Raw genomic sequence first — 22,744 nt, 5'->3', positions numbered from 1 at the left:
GAAAGATGAATGCGGCCAAGTACTGAGATATCCTGGAAGAAAATGTCTTCCAGAGTGCTCTGGACCTCAGACTTGGCCGAAGGTTTACCTTCCAACAAGACAATTACACTAACCACACAGCTAATAACAAAGGAGTGGTGTTTCGGGGCTGCCTGGTATTGTAACTAATAATGAGTAACAGGCAGTCAGGGCCCACCGTGCAACTGCTGCTAGTGATAGCAGAAAAGGGTGTCTGTACCACAGAAGTAGTACTTGTTCCTGTTACTTCACAGCAACACAAGGACTAGTACGACACACCCTGTTTAACTCACAGCGAGTACCGTATTAGCATAAACTAATATGTGGTGGCAAATAAATAAGTTAGGGCGACTACCCCATACGAATAGGAAATACCTCTGTTACTTCACAGAAGTAAGCTAGTAAATTAACAAAGCATACACTATGCTCCTAGGAAAGGAGAGAATGCAAAGGTCTCCTGTTAATGGTCACAGGCAAACCTAAGAACTAACCTCTATTGTGCTCATAGAGGAAGTGTAATATGACAGCTGATAACAGAGAACAATAGCTTTCTCTGAAATGGCTCAAGTGCAAGTCCCTCTCCAAGCCCCTTGTGCTAATCCACTATAAGGAGCCAGGGAACTCTCTATGCTATCTGCAGAGAGTAAACAGGAGCGAAGGGGGAAAAGTTCCTACCTAGCCTGACTCCCCTAAAGCATGGAAAGCGGGTACAACGACGCCCGAATCGGTACTAGGTCCCTGCCTAACCCGATACCACTATAGAGATTGGTAGCGGGGATAGTATGCAGACTCGCATGGAGCGTTTACTCCCACACAAGCGCATGTAACGACTGAGCACCGAGAGGCAGGCTCCAGGGCCCTTTATAAACTTGGCTCCGCCAACAAGATGATGGATAATTAACAGGAACGACCCTGGGCCAATAGTAACAAGCAAAGACAGAAGTGACGTCACCCTCGGCCAATCATGTAATGCCACGTCACATGCCGAGGACCATGTGATCCCCGCATCATCTGTGACATCACCCACGGCCAATCATGTAATGCCACGTCGCAGACATGCTCAGAACAGAGTACACACCTAGCCTCAGAAATGACTAAGTCCGTGAGCATGCTCAATAGCTCAAAATTGGGACTTAGGGCGGCTTTGCACATTGCGACATCGCACGTGCGATGTCGGTGGGGTCAAATCGAAAGTGATGCACATCCGGCGTCACTTTCGACATCGTACTGTGTAAATGCTAGATGATACGATGAACGAGCGCAAAAACATCGTTATCGTATCATCGTTGCATTCACCGACATTTCCATAATGCCGGTGCCGCGACAGGTACGATATTGTTCCTCGTTCCTGCGGCAGCACACATCACTGTGTATGAAGCCGCAGGAGCGAGGAACATCTCCTTACCTGCCTCCACCGGCTATGCGGAAGGAAGGAGGTGGGTGGGATGTTTACATCCTGCTCATCTCTGCCCCTCCGCCGCTATTGGCCGCCTGCCGTGTGACATCGCTATGACGCCGCACGACCCGCCCCCTTAGGAAGGAGGCGGGTCGCCGGCCAGAGCGACGGTCGCAGGGCAGGTGAGTGCATGTGAAGCTGGCGTAGCGATAATTTTCGCTACGCCAGCTATCACATGATATCGTACCTGCAACGGGGGCGGGGACTATCGCGTGCGACATTGCAGCATCAGCTTGCGATGTCGCAATGTGCAAAGCCCGCCTTAGACTCAGGATGCTAAGAGGTTCCCAAACGACTGGAACGACGCAAACGAGAAGCAGAAGGGGAAGAAGGGAAACGTGGAGCAACAGACCCAGGGGCTGTAACAAGTGGCTTCAGAACAACACTTTGACCATTCTTGACTGGCCGAGCCAGAGCCCTGACCTAAACCCAATTGAGAATCTCTGGAGAGACCTGAAAATGGCTGTCCACGAACGTTCACCATCCAACCTGACAGAACTGGAGAGGATCTGCAAGGAAGAATGGCAGAGGATCCCCAAATCCAGGTGTGAAAAACTTGTTGCATCATTCACTAGCTCAAAAAGGTGCCCCTACTCAATACTGAGCAAAGGGCCTGAATACTTATGACCATGTGATATTTCAGTTTTTCAGATATTTCTAGTTTAAAAAATTTGCAAAAATGTCTACATTTCTGTTTGTTTTCTGCCGAGATGGGGTGCAGAGTGTACATTAATGAGATAAAAAATAAACTTTTTTGAATTTACCAAATGGCTGCAAAGAAACAAAAAGTGGAAAATTTAAAGGGGTCTGAATACTTTCAGTTCCCACAGTAAATGTGTTTTTAATAGTATTATATTTTAATGTTTTTAATTATTTTAAAGCTCTGTCTTTCTATATTACAGTTATCAGATGTTAATTAGTCCTTTGTGAGGTTCTGTGGACTGACCTGGATTTCTGTCTCTTCATTTTCCTTTTTTAATTTTGTACATATATGTTTTATTTTGAATACTAATAAAATGTATTTATTTTATTTGTATTTTTTTTTCATTCAATTTACTTTGGGTTAATATGTACACACAATGTCTTTTTCTCCGGCAGACAAACCCGCCAGGTTTTTCAAGAGTAAAATGCTTCTGAAAGCGCCAGCATTTTTATTCCTGAAATGTCTTTTATAGGGTTTTATATTGCCAAGTGCTTTTTCAATGATGTTGACCACTGGTGGTTTTTTTGTTTTGTTTTTTTTATGCCATTTTCTTGAAGCTTTTCTAACCTTCATTTAGTAATGAGGAACCACTAGTATTCTTTCAAGCAAAAACTATGCAAAAACACTTAAAAAGATGCTTAGGAGTCTTCTCAACCTTCATATTTCTGTTATAAAGTATAGAGCATTTTTTGAGAGGAAAATGCCTGAAAATTGTCAGGTCACTTCTTTTAAACTCTTTTGAAACCTAGATTAGTTAAAAGGTGCTCAAAAGACTGAACATCTGAACAGCAAGTTGTTTATTTATAGAAATTTGCATGATCTATCTGTTGAGCATTTAGTTAGTGCTTTTTCAGGTGTTTTTCAGAGCGGAAAACACCTGAAAAAGATGTTGTATGCACATATCCTCACAAGCAATCCACAGCATATATACCCAGTGCTCTGCCAGTCTGCAATAAGAGTATAATACCTATGGTTGCATAAATGATATGTGCTGACAGAATGAATAACAAGCTCCATCCGCTGTACAAATATAAAGTGCATGCACCTGATATTAATGCACATAAACTTGAACCATAATACTAACATTTAGGCTATGTGCGCATGCTGAGTACATGGTTCAGAAATCAGCATCTTCTGGCAGAAAAAGGCACAGAAAAATCTGAGGTGCATTTTTGTCTTGCGTTTTGCAATGACGTGATGGGTGGAAGGGTTGCCTAAGGGCTCACACTGCGTCCTGACCAGTGCAGAAATAAATGCACCCTCTGGCAGACTTGACACTGCGTTTTGACAAAAAGAATGCATCCAAAACGCATGTGTGATGCCCTGGATTAGCCAGGTAGTCACAGATAGACCCTCGCACTACACGTGTCCCTCAAAAAGGTATCATCAGCCAACCATTAAAACCTAGTCACCTCCCTCAGTGCTTGATGGACACACCAGGGGGCAGAGCCAGGTGGTTGGCCACGCCCACCAAGGAGTCCAGAGGGCCTGAGGCAGGAAAACAGTCAGTTGGTAGTGAGTCTGTGAGGAGTGAAGGAGAGTGGAAGCAGGCCTGTGCCCAGGTCTGTGGCAGTCTGACAGGTGCCAGGGTTGTAGCTCTGGTACCCTGGCTAGGAGGCAAACAGTGGCCTTACCCTGCAGGAGCCGGGAAGACGGCTCGGTGGAACCGTGGTGGACCGGGACAGGGTAGTGGCCCGCCGGTACCGACCCGGGGAACCGACTCGGAAACCGGAGCACACAGGGGGGTACTCAGACCCTGAAACGAGGTCCAGAATCCACTGGACTGAGTTAATTAACTGATTGCGATCTAGACTATAGGTCCTTTCCCACCCAAGTCCCGACTGAAAAGACAACAGCCCAACGAGGGGGATAGAAAGCCACCGCACAGGCAGAGGGATCCCACGGGCCAGCGTCTGCGGGCAAAATGGCTCTCTCAACATTCACAAAGCCGGGGAGCGCACTCCCGTCACTGAAGCGCAGGCAGCCCAAATATATAACACGGTGCAGAAGAAAGGCCAAGACAGACGAACCGGGTGGGGGACCAGACGCAGCCGGCTGCGGGCACCGACCACCATCAACTTGGTTTACCAGAGACTTGTGTGTGTCAATAACAGTGAGAACAACAGTGCCCTCCGGCCGCGTACCGCCCTGCACCACCCAGCTACCCCCAACGGGTCCCGGGGCCATCATCCCTGCCCACAGAGGGGTTAACCCTAGAACGCATACCTGGGGCCTCACAGGCCTGCTAGGTTACTTGTGTTCTATTGTAGATTTCTATGGTTGCGTGTTCTAGGGTTAACATCTTGCTGCACTACCATCTCCCCCGGGTGCCCCGTAACTGCAACGGTGCTGCCTACCTTCACCACAACCCATGGGTGGCATCACAAACTCAAGCGCGGCTCCGGCCGTGCACCTACCTAACCCCCACCAAAAGCGCCAGCACCCCCTTTTAGAGCGAAGTGACCCTGGGTCCGGAGGCGCTCGAGCCACCCACCAACGAGCCCGGATCCGAGCGGCTCGGCTTCAGCCGAGCGCGGGGCGGTACACATGTATTTTGGATGCATTCTGGACGCATTTTACATGCGTTTTGGATGCCTTTTTGGTCAGCGCGGTCCCCCGGCAATTCAGCTCTGCTACATGCCCGCTGACAGCAGACACAGAGAGAGCTGGGCGATGAGAATTAACTCGGATTAACTTCACCCAACTTCATTGTCATCCCGCGGCTCTGTCTCTGTGTGCTGTCATGAACTCAGATGAACCTCCAAGGTCAGTGCCAGGACACAGGAATCCGCAGCAGTGACGTCAGAGCTTCACCCGATTTCACTGACATCGTGCGTCTCTCTTTGTGTCGCAGCCTGATTTTGCGGTCAGACGTGAAGGACTGACCTGTGACCGCAAATCCCCTGAGTGACTGAAGTGAGCAGCGGGATCAGCGGTGCCGTCACTAAGGTGACCCGCAGCCACAGCTGGAGTCCTCCATCTGAGAGCGGTGGCCGCGGGTAACCTGAGTGACCTCATCGCTGGTCGCGCGGCTCACTTCAGATACTGCGTGGAGCTGATAGACAGCGGTCGTGGTCTGTGGCCGCTCGCTGTTAGCTTCATGTAGCAGAGCTGAAAGTGTCATGGGGCCTCATTTGGATTACGTTGGACCTGGAGGGGTATTTGGGGATTAATAAACAGGTGAAAGAGGGTGTTTTTTTGTCTTTTATTCCAAATAAAGGATTTTTTGGATGTGTGTGTTTATTTTCTTTAACTTACAGGTTAATCATGGAAGGTATCTCGGGGAGACGCCTGCCATCATTAAACTAGGACTTAGTGGCAGCTATGGGCTGCTGCCATTAACTCTTTATTACCCTGATTGCCACCACACCAGGGCAATTCGAGATGAGCCAGGTTGAGTCCCGGGACTGTCGCATCTTATGGATGTGGCAATTCCGGGTGGCTGCTGGCTGATATTGTTAGACTGGGGGGCTCCACATAACGTGGGGCTCCCCATCCTGAGAATACCAGCCTTCAGCCATGTGGCTTTACCCTGGCTGGTATCAAAATTGGGGAGATCGCACTTAGTTTTTTTTTTATTATTTATTTTTTTTACATTTTACTGCACGACATAGACACGCCCACCGGCGGCTGTGATTGGTTGCAGTGAAACAGCTGTCACTAGGCGTGGGGCGTGTCTGACTGCAACCAATCATAGGCGCCGGTGGGCAGGAGAAACAGGTAATACGATATGGAATAATAAGCGTCCAGCATTTTCAAAAGAGGAGAGGCCGCCACAGTGTGAACGCTATGCAGCACCGCGCCGGGTATTGGGGATCGGTGAGTATGAGAAAGGGGGTGGGAGGGAGAGACCGACATCGACAGAGAGGGAGAGATCGAAAGACCTGCGTTTGTTATGTCAAATAAACATGCGGATCGCAACAAAAAATGCAGTGCAAACGCACTGCTTAGCATTTTGGTAGCGTTTTTCAACAACTCATTGATTTCAATGGGTGTAGAACGCTGCCAAAACGCTCAAAAGAAGTGACATGCTGCTTTTTTAAACGCAGAGATTTTGTCAAATTTTTGACTTTCAAACTGCTGCATTCAAAAAAGCAATGTGTGCACGGATTTTGCATGATTCTCATAGACTTTGCTGGGGAAGCAGAATGCATGCATTTTGACAATGTGACACTGCAGCTTAAAACGCTGCAGAAACGCAAAAAAAATAGCAACGTGCGCACATAGCCTAACACAGGCAAAAATTCACCAATAATTAACATGCTGCAGATTATCTTTTGCATCAAATCAGCAAGGAAAAAATAAGCACCATGCGCACAACACTCAGAATTCTCATTGACTTTGCTGGCAGAAGGATAGACATGCAGAGTTGTGACAAGTCTGCACCCAAAATCGCATGAAGAAGCAGTGTGTGCACATTAATTATACTCATCAACTTATAACTTCAGAGGTACATATCTTACCTTCGACTTTCCTGTCCTTTTGAGACACAAACAGCTGCAATACAAAAGAAAGAGCCATTTAACAGTGCACGTCCTGGATAATTTTACATGTAAAATATTAGTTCATAGCATATTCCTTAGGCTTCATCACATCTGAATATATAAAATTGCTCCGATGTTCATCCTGAAAAGTGGAACGAGTGTCATGTGTATGTCATTCCGTATCTCATTCGAGTGCTATGCGAGTATGCCACTTTTCTCACCTACTGTCCGTAGGTAATGTTATTAACATCATCTATTACATACTATAATACTCTGTAAATTAAAGCTAGTTGTCATAAATAATAAAGCAATCTTATATAAAGATATAGATACTGTAGATAGATAGCTACATAGATAGATGTATCTATCTATCTAAGTGCATCTCAATCAATTAGATTATCTTCAAAAAGTTAATTTATTTCAGTAATTCAATAAAAAAAGGGACCCACATATATTATATAGTCATTACACACAGAGTGATCTATTTCATTTGTTTATTTCTGTTAATGTCGATGATGATGGCTTACAGACAATGAAAACCCAAAAGTCATTAACTCTGAAAATTAGAATAATCACCACAAAACACCTGCAAAGGCTTCCTAAGCGTTTAAGATGGTTCGTTAGTCTGAGTCAGTAGGCTACACAATCATGGGGAAGACTGCTGACTTGACAGATGTCCAGAAGGCAGTCATTGACACACTCCACAAGAAGATGGCTGTTCACAGAGTGCTATATCCAACAACATTAATGAAAAGTTGAGTGGAAGGAAAAAGTGTGGTAGAAAAAGGTGTACAAGCAACCGGGATAACCGCAGCCTTGATAGAATTGTTAAGAAAAGGCCATTCAAAAATTTTGGGGAGATTCACAAGGAGTGGACTATTGCTGGAGTCAGTGCTTAAAGAGACACCACACACAGACATAGCCAGGACATGGGCTCCAACTGTCGCATTCCTTGTGTCAATCCACTCATGTCCAATAGACCACGCCAAAAGCATCTTAACTGGGCCAAGGAGAAAAAGAACTGGACTGTTGCTCAGTGGTCCAAGGTGTTGTTTTCAGATGGAAGTAAATTTTGCATTTAATTTCGAAATCGCGGTCCCAGAGTCTGGAGGAAGAGTGGAGAGGCCACAATCCAAGCTGCTTGAGGTCTAGTGTGAAGTTTCCACAATCATTGATGGTTTGAGGAGCCATGTCATCTACTGGTGTAGGCCACTGTGTTTTATCAAGACCAATGTCAGAGCAGCCATCTACCAGGAAATTTTAGAGCACTTCATGTTTCCCTCCGCCGACAAGCTTTTCGGAGATTGAAATTTAATTTTCCAGCAGGCCTTGGTACCTGTCCACACTGCCAAAAGTACCAATACCTGGTTTAATAACCAAAGTATCACTGTGCTTGATTGGACAGCAAACTCACCTGACCTAAACTCCATTGAAAATGTATAGGGTATTGTCAAGAGGAAGATGAGAGACACCAGATTCAACAATGCAGACGAGCTGAAGGCTGCTATCAAAGCAATTTGGGCTTCAACAATTGTAATTGGTAGGGGACTTTTTGGTTGCATTTGTTAATTTTTAAGTGTCATGCTGTCTTAGGCTGGTTTCACACTACGTCTTTTTAACATCCGTTGAAAACGTTTTTTTAACGGAAGTACGGATCCTGTGCAAATCCGTTTTCATGTCAATGCATTTTCAATGGACTCGCGTCCACCTGCGTTTGCGTGCGTTTGCGTGCGTTTGCAGGATCCGTCCTTTTGCGATATTTTAACATGTTTAAAAAACGCAACATGTAGCGTTTTTGAGCTCCGTCCAAGAACTGCAAATTGCTGGATCCTGACTCTAACGCACGCAAACGCAGGTGAACGCTGCATGCTGATAGACAGGATCCTGCTTTTGGACTGAGCATGCCCAGAACCAGTCTCTCTCTCTCTCTCTCTCTCTCTCTCTCTCTCTCTCTCTCTCTCTACCTACTCAAGATTTATTCTACAGGTCGCTCATTAACTTACAAGTTAAGCACAGCTGAAAACAGTTTTTGAGGTAAAACAATATAGAATTTTATTTAACCTATTTCAGTACATTGATCAGCATTAGCATTTCATTAATAAGCATAAATCATAAATAATAAATCATAAATCATCAATACATCACCGGATATTGTAGCATCACTTTGTGATCGGGGGACTTCAGGACGATCTCATCAGGAGGAACCGGGAAAACACCGTCAGCACGTCTGCTTGACCACAGGTGGTCCCAATTCGTTCTGGAAAGTCCCATGCTTATATACACATTTTAACTTTGTGTGCACATTAAAATTCTTATAACATAAATAAATGATTATCTTAGCGCAATCGCAGTAAGACCTTCTAGAAGATTCTAGCACGTGATCACCTGGTGTGATCATGCGCAATTACTTGTTTTTCACAGATTCAAGGTTCTTGATAAGGAGTTATCAAAACCAGTTTCTACCAGTTTATTCCACTTATGCAAGAGCAGAGTTGAACTAACATAAACTTGTGTTTCATTTTTTAATTTAGGCAGAAAACCATGTTGATTACTGTCTTGTAACTGGATGCCTATCTATTCCATACATACAAACAAACTTGTCCCATTTGTATCACACACGCTAATACTAATCTTGGACTAGTTGAGTAATATATAGATTTCATGCAGATAAATAATTTCATAACCCCCCCTACATAATATAAACTTGCACCCTTTAGTGCCTTTCATGTGGTGTTTATTGCACCGCTCTTCAGATGTTCCGGATCACGCTGCCCGAGACCCGGCAATTGTGGAACGCAGTAACGTTCCTGACCTCACAGCTCTTTACAGTTGTCGGGTCTCACGGAGTGCAGTGTGAGCTGGAAGTGGCTGTTGCTCAAAGCCTATGGAGTGTCAGAACAAGGCTCCATAGCTTTTGTTCAATGGAATCTGAGAATGTTGTGGAACTGCTGGCTACGTCGTACCGCGTGGGAACTTTGCTTTAAAATAAATTGGTGAACGCGGCACGGTATTTTGTTTTCCTTTCCCTCTTTTTACGTTTTTCTGGTTTCCATTTGTTTGCCAAGTCGGATTCCCTGGACTACGTTGGATTCGCTAAATACCTGCCTGAGATTATTTTTTTTTTTTTAACAATTAAATTAGTGAACCAGGGAAAGAGTTGGGGAGTGTTTTGTTTTTTAAATAATGTGTTTGTGCTTTTTTCTTTAAACTTACCGGGTTAGTAATGGGAGTGTTTGATAGACACCTATCTATTACTAACACTAGGGCTTGATGTTAGCTATGTTTTTGTATGTGTCATAGTTGACATCAACCCCAAATACCATTACCTCAATTCCTAACTCACCAGGGCAATTGGACGAGCCGAGAAGAAACGCCAGAATTTGAGTATCTCATGTGATGTGCCTTTTCTGGAGTGGCTGCGGGCTGGTATTTTTAGTTTGGGCTGGGTCAAGAAAGCATGGACTTTCCCAGCCTGATAATATGAGCTCTCAGCTGTCTGCTTTACCTGTCATAAAATACGGGAAACCCATGTATTTTTTTTCCATTTATTTTTTAAATTAAACAAGCCTAAGTAGCTGTAGAATAAACACCACATGAAAGGCACTAAAGGCTGCAAGCAGTAGCGTAGCTACAGGGGGCAAAAAGTATGGTCGCCTCAGCCCCCACACTCAGAGAGGCCCACCCGGAGCTACTGCTGCTGTTAACTATATTGGCGTGCACAGCACGCCAATATAGTTAATCTCTGCGGAAGAGCAGATAGACATGATATCCCTGCATTGCTACTCTCTGTTCTGTAAACCACATGGCTCCTTATGCCTGCAAGCCAACAGAACAGCTCTGTAATAGTATTGGAGCACACACGGGATGTAAGAGTTCCAGCGCAGTGACGTCCTTGCGCTGTGCTGGGATTCTAATGTCCTGTGCATGTGATGACAGCACAATGATCTGCCCGTGCTGGACCAATCTGGATCCTGGATTTGGTGAGAATATGATGTTTTTTATTTTTTTAAAAACGTATGGTGGGTCTATGGGGGCATCATAAAGTATTGGGGACCATCATACATTGCAAGGAGTATTGTGCGAGCCCTTATGTATTGTAGGTAGTAGAATGGGGGCCCTTATACAGTGTGGGAGTTCCTTATACAGTGAGGACGTCCCTTATACATTGTGGTGGGGGCTATACAGTGTGGGGGGGCTCTTTTATATTGTTGGAGCTAATGTGTAACCCATTAGACAGTGTGGGAGCTAATGTAGGGGTAGTTATACCGTGTGGGAGCTAATGTGGGTGCCATTATACAATATAGGAGCTAACGTGGGGGTCATTACATCGTGTTGGAGCTAATGTGGGGGCCATTATACATCGTGGGAGCTAATGTGAGTGCCAATATACAGTTTGGAGGCTACTGTGGGGAACATAATACTGTGTATAGGGGAGCTGTTGGCTCATTATTCTGTGTATAAGAGAGATGGGTCCACAATACTATGTATAGGGAAGCTGTGAGTCCATCATCATCATGTAGGGGAACTGTTGGCTCATTATACTGTGTATAGGGGAGCTGTGAGTCCACAATACTGTGTATAGGGAAGCTGTGGGTCCATCATAAGGTGTATAGGGTGGATCTGGTAAGGTCGTTCCCATTTGTTTAGGGATTTAATGTCACGGTGCCCAGGTCTCCTTGGCATTTTTGTCTATTCTGACACCTACATATTTCCCCCCCTTTTTTTGGGGATTTTTAGGGGGATCTGTGGATGTGTGTCGCCTGTTTCTCACCCCAGCTAGCTGTATGGTGGAAGACCGTTTGGTTTTTTATATATACCACCTCTAGCTAGAACTATTATGTGAGGTTATGAATGGGTTTATTTTCATGCCCTAATTTCAGCACTTTTGACCACAAATTGCTGATTTCGTATTTCTGTTTTTTATGCTCACCTCTTTTTATATCTATATTAATTAAAAGTTAAGTTTTAGGTCTTTTTTTATTTCATTAGCTCCCTCTTAAATCAGCTATTTACTACTGCAGCTGTATGCTTTATCTGCGCTGGGTATCACAATATCAGGGGACCATATGCAATTTTTTTTCATTTTATTTATTTTTACATCACTATAGGGACACAGACAGCGTGTGTGATTCCAACTAATCATTGAGGCTTTAAGTACCACTAATCCCTGGAGAAAAAAAAATAAATTATTACAACAAATTAAACACTGAATATACAGTATAATTTTCCAAACAGGTGATCCACTTATGGGACACAATTTTATCTACAATTAATAAAAATACATTGGTGACAATAATAAAGCCTGTTTAGCAATTCTAATCACATTACTAAAAATTATTAATAATTATTTTTATATGCAAATGAATTAAATAGCTATACTGGCAATAATTAATACTTTATGCACCTTTTCCTTGTACACTTATACAATAATTATATCTATCAAAACAGGTTTTTTTAAAAAATATTTATAACCCTCAATACATTTATATTCATTTATATAATTTGCCTATTCAGACTAATAAGATTGAAACACAGGATTAATAATTGTTATAAATGTTGATGTCATTAATACATTGCCTAACATTTAATGGCTATGCTGCCCAAAGGTTTAAATGAAACAATGAAACAGTATTCCTTTTTAGTATAAATGTCACTAGGTTAAAAAAAAACAAATTTGTAAATGTAACAATACCTGGAATGAAGTAGTAATGGTGTGTGCAGAGTGAATTCAGTCTGCCCTTGGTAATACATAAGGATAAAGGCTGCACATCAAACTTTGATAATAGTATAATGCCTTAAGCATATTGAAAAAGATTGAAACATACCATGAAAAATGCCACTTGCTAACTTGGAAGTGTGAATAATGTAATGCATACCTGCCATGAATATTAGGAAAAAGGAGATATTTATCTATCGCATTGATCAATGTAACTGAGCCCCAAAACCTCGCCAAGGTATATTTCTATATTGGGGTCCCTCGCTCTATGACCCTAACTGTGTGTCATCTCATTGCAATTAAAAACCGCTGTGTGTGGAGAGGGGTAACCAAGGACTTTCTTATATAGGAGATGGAAAAAACATGGCCGAAAGGGGCGGAGCTGTGTTCAGATTCAGAAAAAAAATTCATATTACTGAATAGGATAACTGAAGTGAGGACTAATATATATATATATTATGAGTGCAAGCCAAAAAATACATAATACATAAGGATAAAGGCTTCACATCAAACTTTGATAATAGTATAATGCCTTAAGCATATTGACAAAATATTGAAACATACAATGAAAAATGCTACTTGCTAACTTGAAAGTGTGAATAATGAAATGCATACCTGCCATGAATATTAGGAAAAAGGAGATATTTAGCAATCGCATTGATCAATGTAACTGAGCCCCAAAACCTCGCCAAGGTATATCTCTATATTGGTGTCCCTAGCTCTATGACCCTAACTGTGTGTCATCTCATTGCAATTAAAAACTGTTGTGTGTGGAGAGGGGTAACCAAGGACTTGGTTACATAGGAGATGGAAAAAGGGGGTCATAGAGGTAGGGACCCCAATATAGAGATATACCTTGGCGAGGTTTGGGGCTCAGTTACATTGATCAATGCGATTGCTAAATATCTCCTTTTTTCTAATATTCATGGCAGGTATGCATTTCATTACTCCCACTTTCAAGTTAGCAAGTAGCATTTTTCATTGTATGTTTCAATATTTTTCAATATGCTTAAGGCATTATACTATTATCAAAGCTTGATGTGCAGCCTTTATCCTTATGTATTATGTCTTTTAAAGTGTGCTCTTTAGATGTAATTTTAAGCAGTTGTGTTTGTTCTGTGTGTCCGTAATTATGGTATAACATTTGCCAACAAATCGGAAGAAGTCCCCCTTCTGGGTTCCAGTCTGTAGACCGCACAATGCGTTTCGTCTATGTAGTGGCTGTTACCATAATAATAGAGCATGTTAATCTCATGCTTATGGCTCACCATAATGGTGCGGGATCCGCCGACAGACCGAAATTATTGCTACTTCCGGGTTCCGGTCCGTAGAATGCACCATGCGCTCCATTAACATGGCATTCATTGCCGTGGCGACAGAATGTACGCATGCACCCCTGTTGTCCGTACTGTCGGAATAGGCATTCGTATCTCCCAGAGGTCTCGCGCACAGCGAGCCAGTACATGCTGCTATATCAAAGTAGCTACATATAACCCACTCAAATAGAATCATAAAGGCATATATTGAAATTACAGGATAGCTATCAATTGTGCGGTGTGAACGTGTGTGTAATGATATAAGTGTATAATAAATAAATAAGTGTATGTTTTTTAATAATAAGGGTACATATTAGAAATTACAAGATGGCTATAGATTGTACAATGTGAACGTGTGTATAATAATATGAGTATATATAAAAAATATATGTGTGGTTTTTTTATGATAAAATATTCAATCATGTTGAATATTGTGAAATAAAACAATGTGTGTCGAAAAAGAACGAACAACAAAAAGGGGGCTGGGGGAGAAAGAGGGGGAAGAGGGTAATGGGGAGGCAGATAACATACTGTATATGACATGTGTACATATGGATCCTCAAGGGATAAACAATTACAAGTGACATTTACTTTCTATTTATCCCACTATTTATTTTGTAGATAAATGAATTTCTTATTAATGAAAAAAAAAGTGACATTTATACTAAAAAGGAATAGTGTTACATTTAAACCTTTGGGCAGCATAGCCATTAAATATTAGGCAATGTATAATAACATCAACATTTATAACAATTATTAACCCTGTGTTTCAATCTCAGTCTTAAAAGGCAAATTATATAAATGAATATAAATATATTGAGGATTATAAATATTTAAAAAAACAACAACTGTTTTGATAGATATAATTATTGTAGAAGTGTTCAAGAAAAGGTTCATAAAGTATTAATTATTGCTGGTATAGCTATTTGATTTATATATAAAAATAATTATTAATAATTTATAGTAATGTGATTACAGAGTTGCTAAACAGGCTTTATTAATTGTCACCAATGTATTTCTATTAATTGTGGATAAAATTGAGTCCCATAAGTGGATCTCCTGTTTGGAAAATTATACTGTATATTCAGTTTATAATTTGTTGTAATAAAATTTAAATTTGAAGGGAATACTAGCACTGGCACTGTTTTTTTTCTCCAGGGATTAGTGGTATAAATATGTTGAGGTGCTTTTTCCCGATACAATATTAAAAATATGGTAAAAAATAGAGAATTAAAATGCAATTAATCATAGAGACTGTCACACAGGGTTGAGGCGTGGTCTGACTGCAACCAATCACAGATGCTGGAACTGATGGTGGGCGGGGGAAGCAGTGAATATGTATTAGAGTTAATGATTGGACCCAGAAGCAGTGTTACAGCTGTGAGGAGAGGTAAGTACAGTATAATGATCCTGCTTTAGTTATTTTCTTTTTCCTTTTTTTTAATTTATATCTATATCCAGGTGGCTGAACCTGAACAGTAACACAGATTACCCTGAGAAGTCCATGTTCGTGGTCTGTTCATGAACACTAGGTATCTGGCATATTGCATTGTCTGTCCCCCTCTGCTTTTTTTCCAGAACCAGCACTCCTCCCATTTGGCACAGGCATTTTTAATTAGCAGGAGACTGCAAGGAGGGGTTCTGCCTTCTTGCTGTCAGTTCACACACTAGGAGCTTGTAAAAGGTGAGTCAGCCAGCTCCTTTCACAGTGTGCTGCTTCTGTGTGGCAGCCATTGCTGTGGTGGTTTTGTGTCAGTGGGTTGATGGGGCCTGAAGCCATGGGGTCTAAGCCTTGCAGAATGGTGTTGTGAGGCACCAGGTCACCTGCTCTGCTGGTACACTGTCGCTGAGGCAGTGGTTGGGCAAGAGCGCCGCACCTTTAACCCCTTCACCCCCGGCCACTAAAACACCCTAATGACCGGGCCATTTTTTGCAATTCTGACCAGTGTCACTTTGACAGGTTATAACTCTGGAACGCTTTAACAGATCCTTACGATTCTGAGACTGTTTTTTCGTGACATATTGTACTTCATGTTAGTGGTAAATTTAGGCCGATATTTTTTGTGTTTATTTGTGAAAATTTAGGAAATTTTGCGAAAATTTTGAAAATTTCGCAATTTTCAAACTTTGAAATTTTATACCCATAAATCTGAGAGATATGTCACACAAAATAGTTACTAAATAACATTTCCCACTTGTCTACTTTACATCAGTGCAATTTTCAAACCAAAATTTTTTTCCGTTAAAAAGTTAGAAGGGGTCAAAGTTCATCAGCAATTTCTCATTTTTCCAACAAAATTTACAAAAGAATTGTTTTAGGGACCACATCACAGTTGAGGTGACTTTGAGAGGCCGAAGTGACAGAAAATACCCAAAAGTGACCCCATTCTAAAAACTGCACCCCTCGCTCTGCTTAAAACCACATCCAAGAAGTTTATTAACCCTTTAGGAGCTTCACAGCAACCAAAGCAATGTGGAAGGAAAAAATGTAAATTTTACTTTTTAACACAAAAATGTTACTTTAGCCATAAACTTTTCATTTTCACAAGGGAGAAAAGAGAAAGTGCACCCTACAATTTATTGTCCATTTTCTCCTGAGTACGCTGATACCCCATATGTGGTAAAAATCAATTGTTTGGGCGCACGGCAGAGGTCGAAAGGGAAGGAGCACCATTTGAATTTTTGGACGCAAAATTAGCTGCACTCATTAGCGGACGCCATGTCCGGTTTGAAGACCCCCTGAGGTGCCTAAATAATAGAGCACCCCCACAAGTGACCCCTTTTTGGAAACTAGAGCCCTCAAATAATTTTCCTAGATGTTTGGTGAGCACTTTCAACCCCTGGGGGCTTCACAGAAGTTTATAACGTTGAGCCGTGAAAAGAAAAAACGTTTTTTTACCACAAAACTGTTGCTTCAATTAGGTAGCTTTTTTTTCACAAGGGTATCAGGAAAAAATGCACCATAAAATGTATTGTGCTTTTTCTCCTGAGTACGCAGATATCCCATATGTGGTGGAAGTCAAATATTTGGGCACACGGCAGGGCTCGGAAGGCAAAGAGCGCTATTTGAATTTTTGAGTGCAAAATAAGTGGCACTCATTAGCGGACGCCATGTCGGGTTTGAAGACCCCATGAGGTACCTAAACAATGGAACTCCCCCAAAAGTGACCTCATTTTGGAAACTAGAGCCCTCAAATAATTTTTCTAGATGTTGGTGTGCACTTTGAACACCTGGGGGCTTCACAGAAGTTTATAACGTTGAGCCGTGAAAAGAAAAAAAAAACATTTTTATCACTAAACTGTTGCTTCAACTAGGTAGCTTTTTTTTCACAATGGTATCAGGAAAAAATGCACCATGAAATTTATAGTGCATTTTTTCCTGAGTACGACGATACCTCATATGTGGTGGAAAGTAATTGTTTGGGCGCATGGCGGGGCTCAGACGAGAAAGAGCACCTTTTGACAGCAAAATTGGTTGGAATCATTAGCTGACGTAATGTTGCATTTGAAGACCCCCTGAGGTGCCTAAACAATGGAGCTCCCCCACAAGTGACCCCATTTTGGAAACTAGACCCCTCAAAGAATTTATCTAGATGTTTAGCGAGCCCCAAGGGGCTCCACAGAAGTTGATAATATTGAGCCATGAATACAATTTTTTTTCACCACAAAACTGTTAATTGAACCAGGTAGCTTTTTTTTTCACAAGGGTATCAGGAAAAAATGTACCATAAAACGTATTGTGCAATTTCTCCTGAGTATGGAGATACCTCATATGTGGTGGAAAGTAATTGTTTGGGTGCATGGCGGAGCTCAGAAGAGAAGGAGCACCATTTGACAGCAAAATTGGTTGGAATTATTAGCGGACGCCATGTCACGTTTCTATGGTGCCTAAACAGTGGAGCTCCCCCACAAGTGACCCCATTATGGAAACTAGACCCCTCAAGGAATTTATCTAGATGTTTAGCGAGCCCCAAGGGGCTCCACAGAAGTTGATAATGTTGAGCCATGAATACAATTTTTTTTTTCACCACAAAACTGTTACTTGAACCAGGTAGCTTTTTTTTCACAAGGGTATCAGGAAAAAATGTACCATAAAACGTATTGTGCTATTTCTCCTGAGTACGGCGATACCTTATATGTGGTGGAAAATAATTGTTTGGGCGCATGGCGAGGCTCAGAAGAGAAGGCGCACCATTTGACAGCAAAATTGGTTGGAATCATTAGCGGACGCCATGTCATGTTTGGAGACCCCCTATGGAGCCTAAACAGTGGAGCTCCCCCACAAGTGACCCCATTTTGGAAATTAGACCCCTCAAGGAATTTATCTAGATGTTTGGTGAGCCCCTTGCACCCCCAGGGGATCCACAGAAGTTGATAACGTTTAACCGTGAAACATTTTTTCTTTTACCACAAAATTTTTGCATCAACCAGGTAGCGTTTTTTTTACGACGGTATCAGGAAAAAATGCACCATAAAACGTATTGTGCAATTTTTCCTGAGTACGCAGATACCTCATATGTGGTGGAAATAAATTGTTTGGGCGCATGGCGGGGCTCAGTAGAGAAGGAACATCATTTGACTTTTCAAACGCTCAGACGCGGTGCACTGATTGGCCGCTGCAGGACGCACGTTTGGATGAGATATAAAAAGCGTCGGGGATACGGAAAAAAAAAAAGTCACACCAAATATTGAGAAGGGATGCCGATCCGTTATGTGCATCCCTGATCAGCGCTCGGCGGGACACATGGACAGATGCGATACAAAAAGCGTTGGGGATACGGAAAAAAAAGGCACGACAAAAATTGAGCAGGGATGCTGATCCGTTATCTGCATCCCTGATCAGCACTCGGCGGGACGCACGGACGGATGTGATACAAAACGCGTTGGGGATATGGGAAAAAAAAGTCACGCCATAAATTGACCATGGATGCAGATCCGTTATCTGCATCCCTGATCAGTGCTCGGCAGGACGCACGGACAGATGAGGTGTAAAAATGGACAGGATACAGGAAAAAAAAAAATTATACTCACAGTACCCAGAGGATTAGCAGGAGGATCACTTACCAAAAGAACTGCAGGAGGAACAGAAGGCAAGCGAGAGACAGCTGTACAGGAGCCGGGACGTTGGACAGATCAGCAGAAGACACAGGAAGGACCCAGCGATGGAAGCAGATGTGATCGGGCCAGTGAAGACCTCGGATGACCCGGTGAAGGCAGGTAAGAGGACTTCGAGGGGAGAGGGGAGGGGAGAGGGAAGGGGGAGAGCAGAGGGGGATACCGGAGAAGCAAAGAAGGAAGGAAGGAAGGCAGATTATGCAGTAGTGGTCAGCAGCAGCCCCGATGGAGAAATGTAGATTACAAGATGGGTGAGAGAAAACGGGTTAAATGATGCGCTAGAAAAACCACGATTCCAAGAGATGCGATGAAATCCTTTCCTTTATTGGCACGAGTCAACGCGTTTCGAAGGCATAGCCGCCTTCTTCATCAGGACAAGACAGTACAAGAAAAGAACAGCATCAATGATGCTATTCTTTTCTTGTACTGTCTTGTCCTGATGAAGAAGGCGGCTATGCCTTCGAAACGCGTTGACTCGTGCCAATAAAGGAAAGGATTTCATCGCATCTCTTGGAATTGTGGTTTTTCTAGCGCATCATTTAACCCGTTTTCTCTCACCCATCTTGTAATCTACATTTCTCCATCGGGGCTGCTGCTGACCACTACTGCATAATCTGCCTACATGCTCGCATAGGAGTTGTGCCTGTCACAACTGGAACAGGTGAGTACCTGTTTTTTCATGTGTATCCCCTCATCCACCAGATAAGACCCTATTTTGCGCTTTTCTCCTCCACAGTTTTTACCTGTTTTATTATTAGGGGAGATCTTGTATCCTCACTTATTTTGTAAAGATTACTTCTCAAATTGCAATTAAAACAAAATGACCATTTACGTGTAGTATTCAGTTCAAACATCAAATTGCTCGAAGAAAACTTTTAAAACAGAAAATATATCAAAAATACAATTTATATATACACATGATAAATACAGCTCAATTTAGATTCCTATTTGGAAGAAGAGAAACAGCTGAGAAATACCTGTGTGACACCTCCAAAGGATGTGGCAGAGGTTTCAATGATGGAGACAACATATTGATTCACAGGCAGCACAACACGGAAGAACCTCATCAAATTGTGCATTAGAACATTATATACAGACAGATAGATATAATAGATAGAGAGATAGGTAGAGAGATAGGTAGATAAGAGACAACTAGATAGATAAATAGATGATAAATAAATAATAGATAGATAGACAGGTAGACAGATAATAGATAAATAAGAAACAGATCTTATAAGATCAGATAAGAGACTAGCCAGGTCGTCACAGGTAACACACACACACACACACACCCCTCCAGACAGTTACATTAGCCAGACACAAAACCCTTGTTGCCTCCCTCCAGGGTCTCATGTCCACACCAGGTGGGGCGGAGCCAGGAGGGAAAAGTGGCAGTTCCACCGAGGAGTTCACAGGCCTGGAGGCGGGAAAAGTGGCAGTTCAGTTTAGGAGTGGAGGAGTGAAGGAGAGTTTAGTCTTGGAGGTTGAAGTGAGAGGAGTAAAGTGGAGAGTGTCTGGGTTCGTGGCCCAGGCACTGACAGCAAGGTTGGCAGACGGTGGTGGCCGTCTGCAGGAGTGGTGGATCAACACAGAACCGTAGGACCGGGGCCGGGAAGTGGCCCGCCGGTACCGACCGGGGAGCGAAGTGAAGCTAGCAGACACAGGCAAGGCCATCGGACCCCGACTAGGCTTGGAGCCGCCGTCAACAGTCAAATCCGAGTGTGACAGGAACCCCAGGGGTTTCCTAGCAACCAAAGACCCATTAGAAGGCAACTGTCCGCACCGTGAGGGTATACAGCCACCGCCAATGGCTAGAGACCCAAGGGCCAGCGTCTGCGGCAAAATGGGCTCCTCCGGCATCCATACACCGGGGAGCGGACTACCGTTAGGAACCCATTGTAGTCAAGACGGTACACAAAGGTGCAGGGAAAGACAGCCACCATCACCTGTCCGGGGAGAGACACTGCAGCCGGCTGCGGGACCCATCCATCCAGCCGTTTGGTTTACCGGAGACTTTGTGCATCTCTTGCTGAGTGAGTACACCCGTGCCATCCGGCACCGCGCCACGCTGTCCCAGCAACCCGGCACCTCACATACCCTGCCTCCCCGTCTCACCACCGGGCCCCGGGATCACCAACCCCTACCCACGGAGGGGGAAAACAACATCCCAGCTGCTCCCTAACAACGCTCCCGGGATCCCCGTCACCAGCAGCGGTGGTGCCCATCTTCACCACAACCCGTGGGTGGCGTCACGGACTAAATCCCCAAAACAAACCAACCCCCTTTTCACTCACGGGCGAGGAGCGCCGCTCGAGTCCCCGGATCAGGCCCACCGCTCGAGCCACTGAGCAGCAGCAGCGCCAGACCCGTGCATTAGCGAACGCAGCACCCCGCCGCCCGCGACAACTTGGCGTCATGAACAGGATTGAACCCATCTACTTACCAGTAGAAGTGCGCCTTGTGGTTTCCGTCGGCGGCGTCCAGCCAAAAAATTTGAAGCTCCGCCATCTTTGGCGCAAAGATTTCTCGCTCGAGCGTCTTCTCCGAGCAGGGAAGGCGCGAAAGCAAAGCCCCGCCCCCAACAAGCGGAAGTGCTGAAGAGAACCAAGGGGGGACGGGAAAAAGATGTCTGCGCCCGACGGAGCTGTCGGAGGAGTGGCGGTCGCAGCCACAGCAGCACCCGTAGATGGAAACGGGATAGCCTCTGCTCAGATAAGATAAGAGACAGATAAATAATAGAGAGATAGATGATAGGTAGATAAGAGACAGTTAGTTAGATAGATAGATAGATAGATACTGTCCCTCTAGGGCAGGTTCCTCTCTCCCGTACCAGTCTATGTCTTGTATTGTTCATGATCATTGTACTTGTCTGTATATGACCCTTTTCACATGTAAAGCACTATGGAATAAATGGTGCAAATAATAATAATAATACTGTAGATATACAACTTTTCAGCTCTATTGCATTAATGAGGTGAAGATGTCATATTGCACATGATGGGTACACAATATTTTTCCTTTTTTTGCATTAAGAAAGTTTGGAGACGTTACTTTTTTTTTTTTTTTTTTAGAAATATGGACAAATAGAAAGATGGATGAAAAGATAGATAGACTTACTCTAAACTTATTTGCAATTTTTTAACTACACATATAGATTCAGCTTCACAACATTGCCAACACTCAGGCATGTGTATGTTTAGAAGTTGCTGCACAGAAATTCAGATTCTGCTATCAGCACTGGGTTAATTAGAAAAGACTTTATGAACAAGCACAATTTGTACTCTGGAAAGAAAGATCTTACAAGCTGCACGTTGACATCTCAGAGCAGGGAAGATGGCATACATACAAGTAGCTGCAATTATTGGTAAACCAGAATGTACCGGTATCACCATGATAGTCAGATGCTCTATGTCACACATTACCTTTGCCCGCATGAAACAAGACCGAAATAAATCCAGCAGAGGCATGTTGATAACCAAAGGGAACCCTCAGAGAGGTCTCTGGGGCAGAGCAGATCCTAATACGCAGGCAGCTCTAGCAGCTCCATGGGAAACAGGGCCAGAACAGCTATGTAAGGAGCTGTCAGTGAGGAGGAGGGAGGAGAGGGAGGCTGAGTGGTTGCTTCAAATCCAGCACCGTTATCCCGTTGGTTGGAATAGCATTTTTGAATGAGACAAGCTGACATAGTTCTCAGACTTGGCACTACCTGACTAATGCACGGCACGATTCAAGGGAAAACACTCAACCTAAATGGAGTCTATTTATAAATTTAGTAGCAAAATATAAGACATGAGTGTTCATCGCAGAAGAGGAAAAAGCATGCTGCTCTTCCTAGTGTAGTGACTGTATACTATTAATCTAGCTTCATTTTTAGCATATTATATTCAGTATGCAGTGAATGTCTGAGCTGCTAGATAAAGTAAATGCAGAGGAGCA

The 22,744-nt window shown here is 43.3% G+C and overlaps 1 protein-coding gene across 1 annotated transcript in view; it reads right to left on the bottom strand.

Moving 5' to 3' along the window:
* The window catches only part of STARD8 (StAR related lipid transfer domain containing 8), a 564,964-nt gene extending 542,627 nt beyond the window's left edge, over positions 1-22,337 (bottom strand). The window contains exons 1-2 of the mRNA XM_075323984.1: positions 22,231-22,337; positions 6,641-6,674 (exon numbers count right to left, since the gene is read on the bottom strand). Coding sequence (XP_075180099.1) covers positions 6,641-6,674; positions 22,231-22,275 — 79 coding nt within the window. The 5' untranslated portion in view covers positions 22,276-22,337. The remainder of the gene's footprint in view (positions 1-6,640; positions 6,675-22,230) is intronic.
* Positions 22,338-22,744: the final 407 nt, after the last annotated feature.

Source organism: Anomaloglossus baeobatrachus, chromosome 9 (assembly GCF_048569485.1).
Source record: "Anomaloglossus baeobatrachus isolate aAnoBae1 chromosome 9, aAnoBae1.hap1, whole genome shotgun sequence".
NCBI classification, from domain to species: Eukaryota; Metazoa; Chordata; class Amphibia; order Anura; family Aromobatidae; genus Anomaloglossus; species Anomaloglossus baeobatrachus.
The sequence above is the reverse complement of the archived record's forward strand: the minus strand, read 5'-3'. Positions and strand labels throughout refer to the sequence as shown.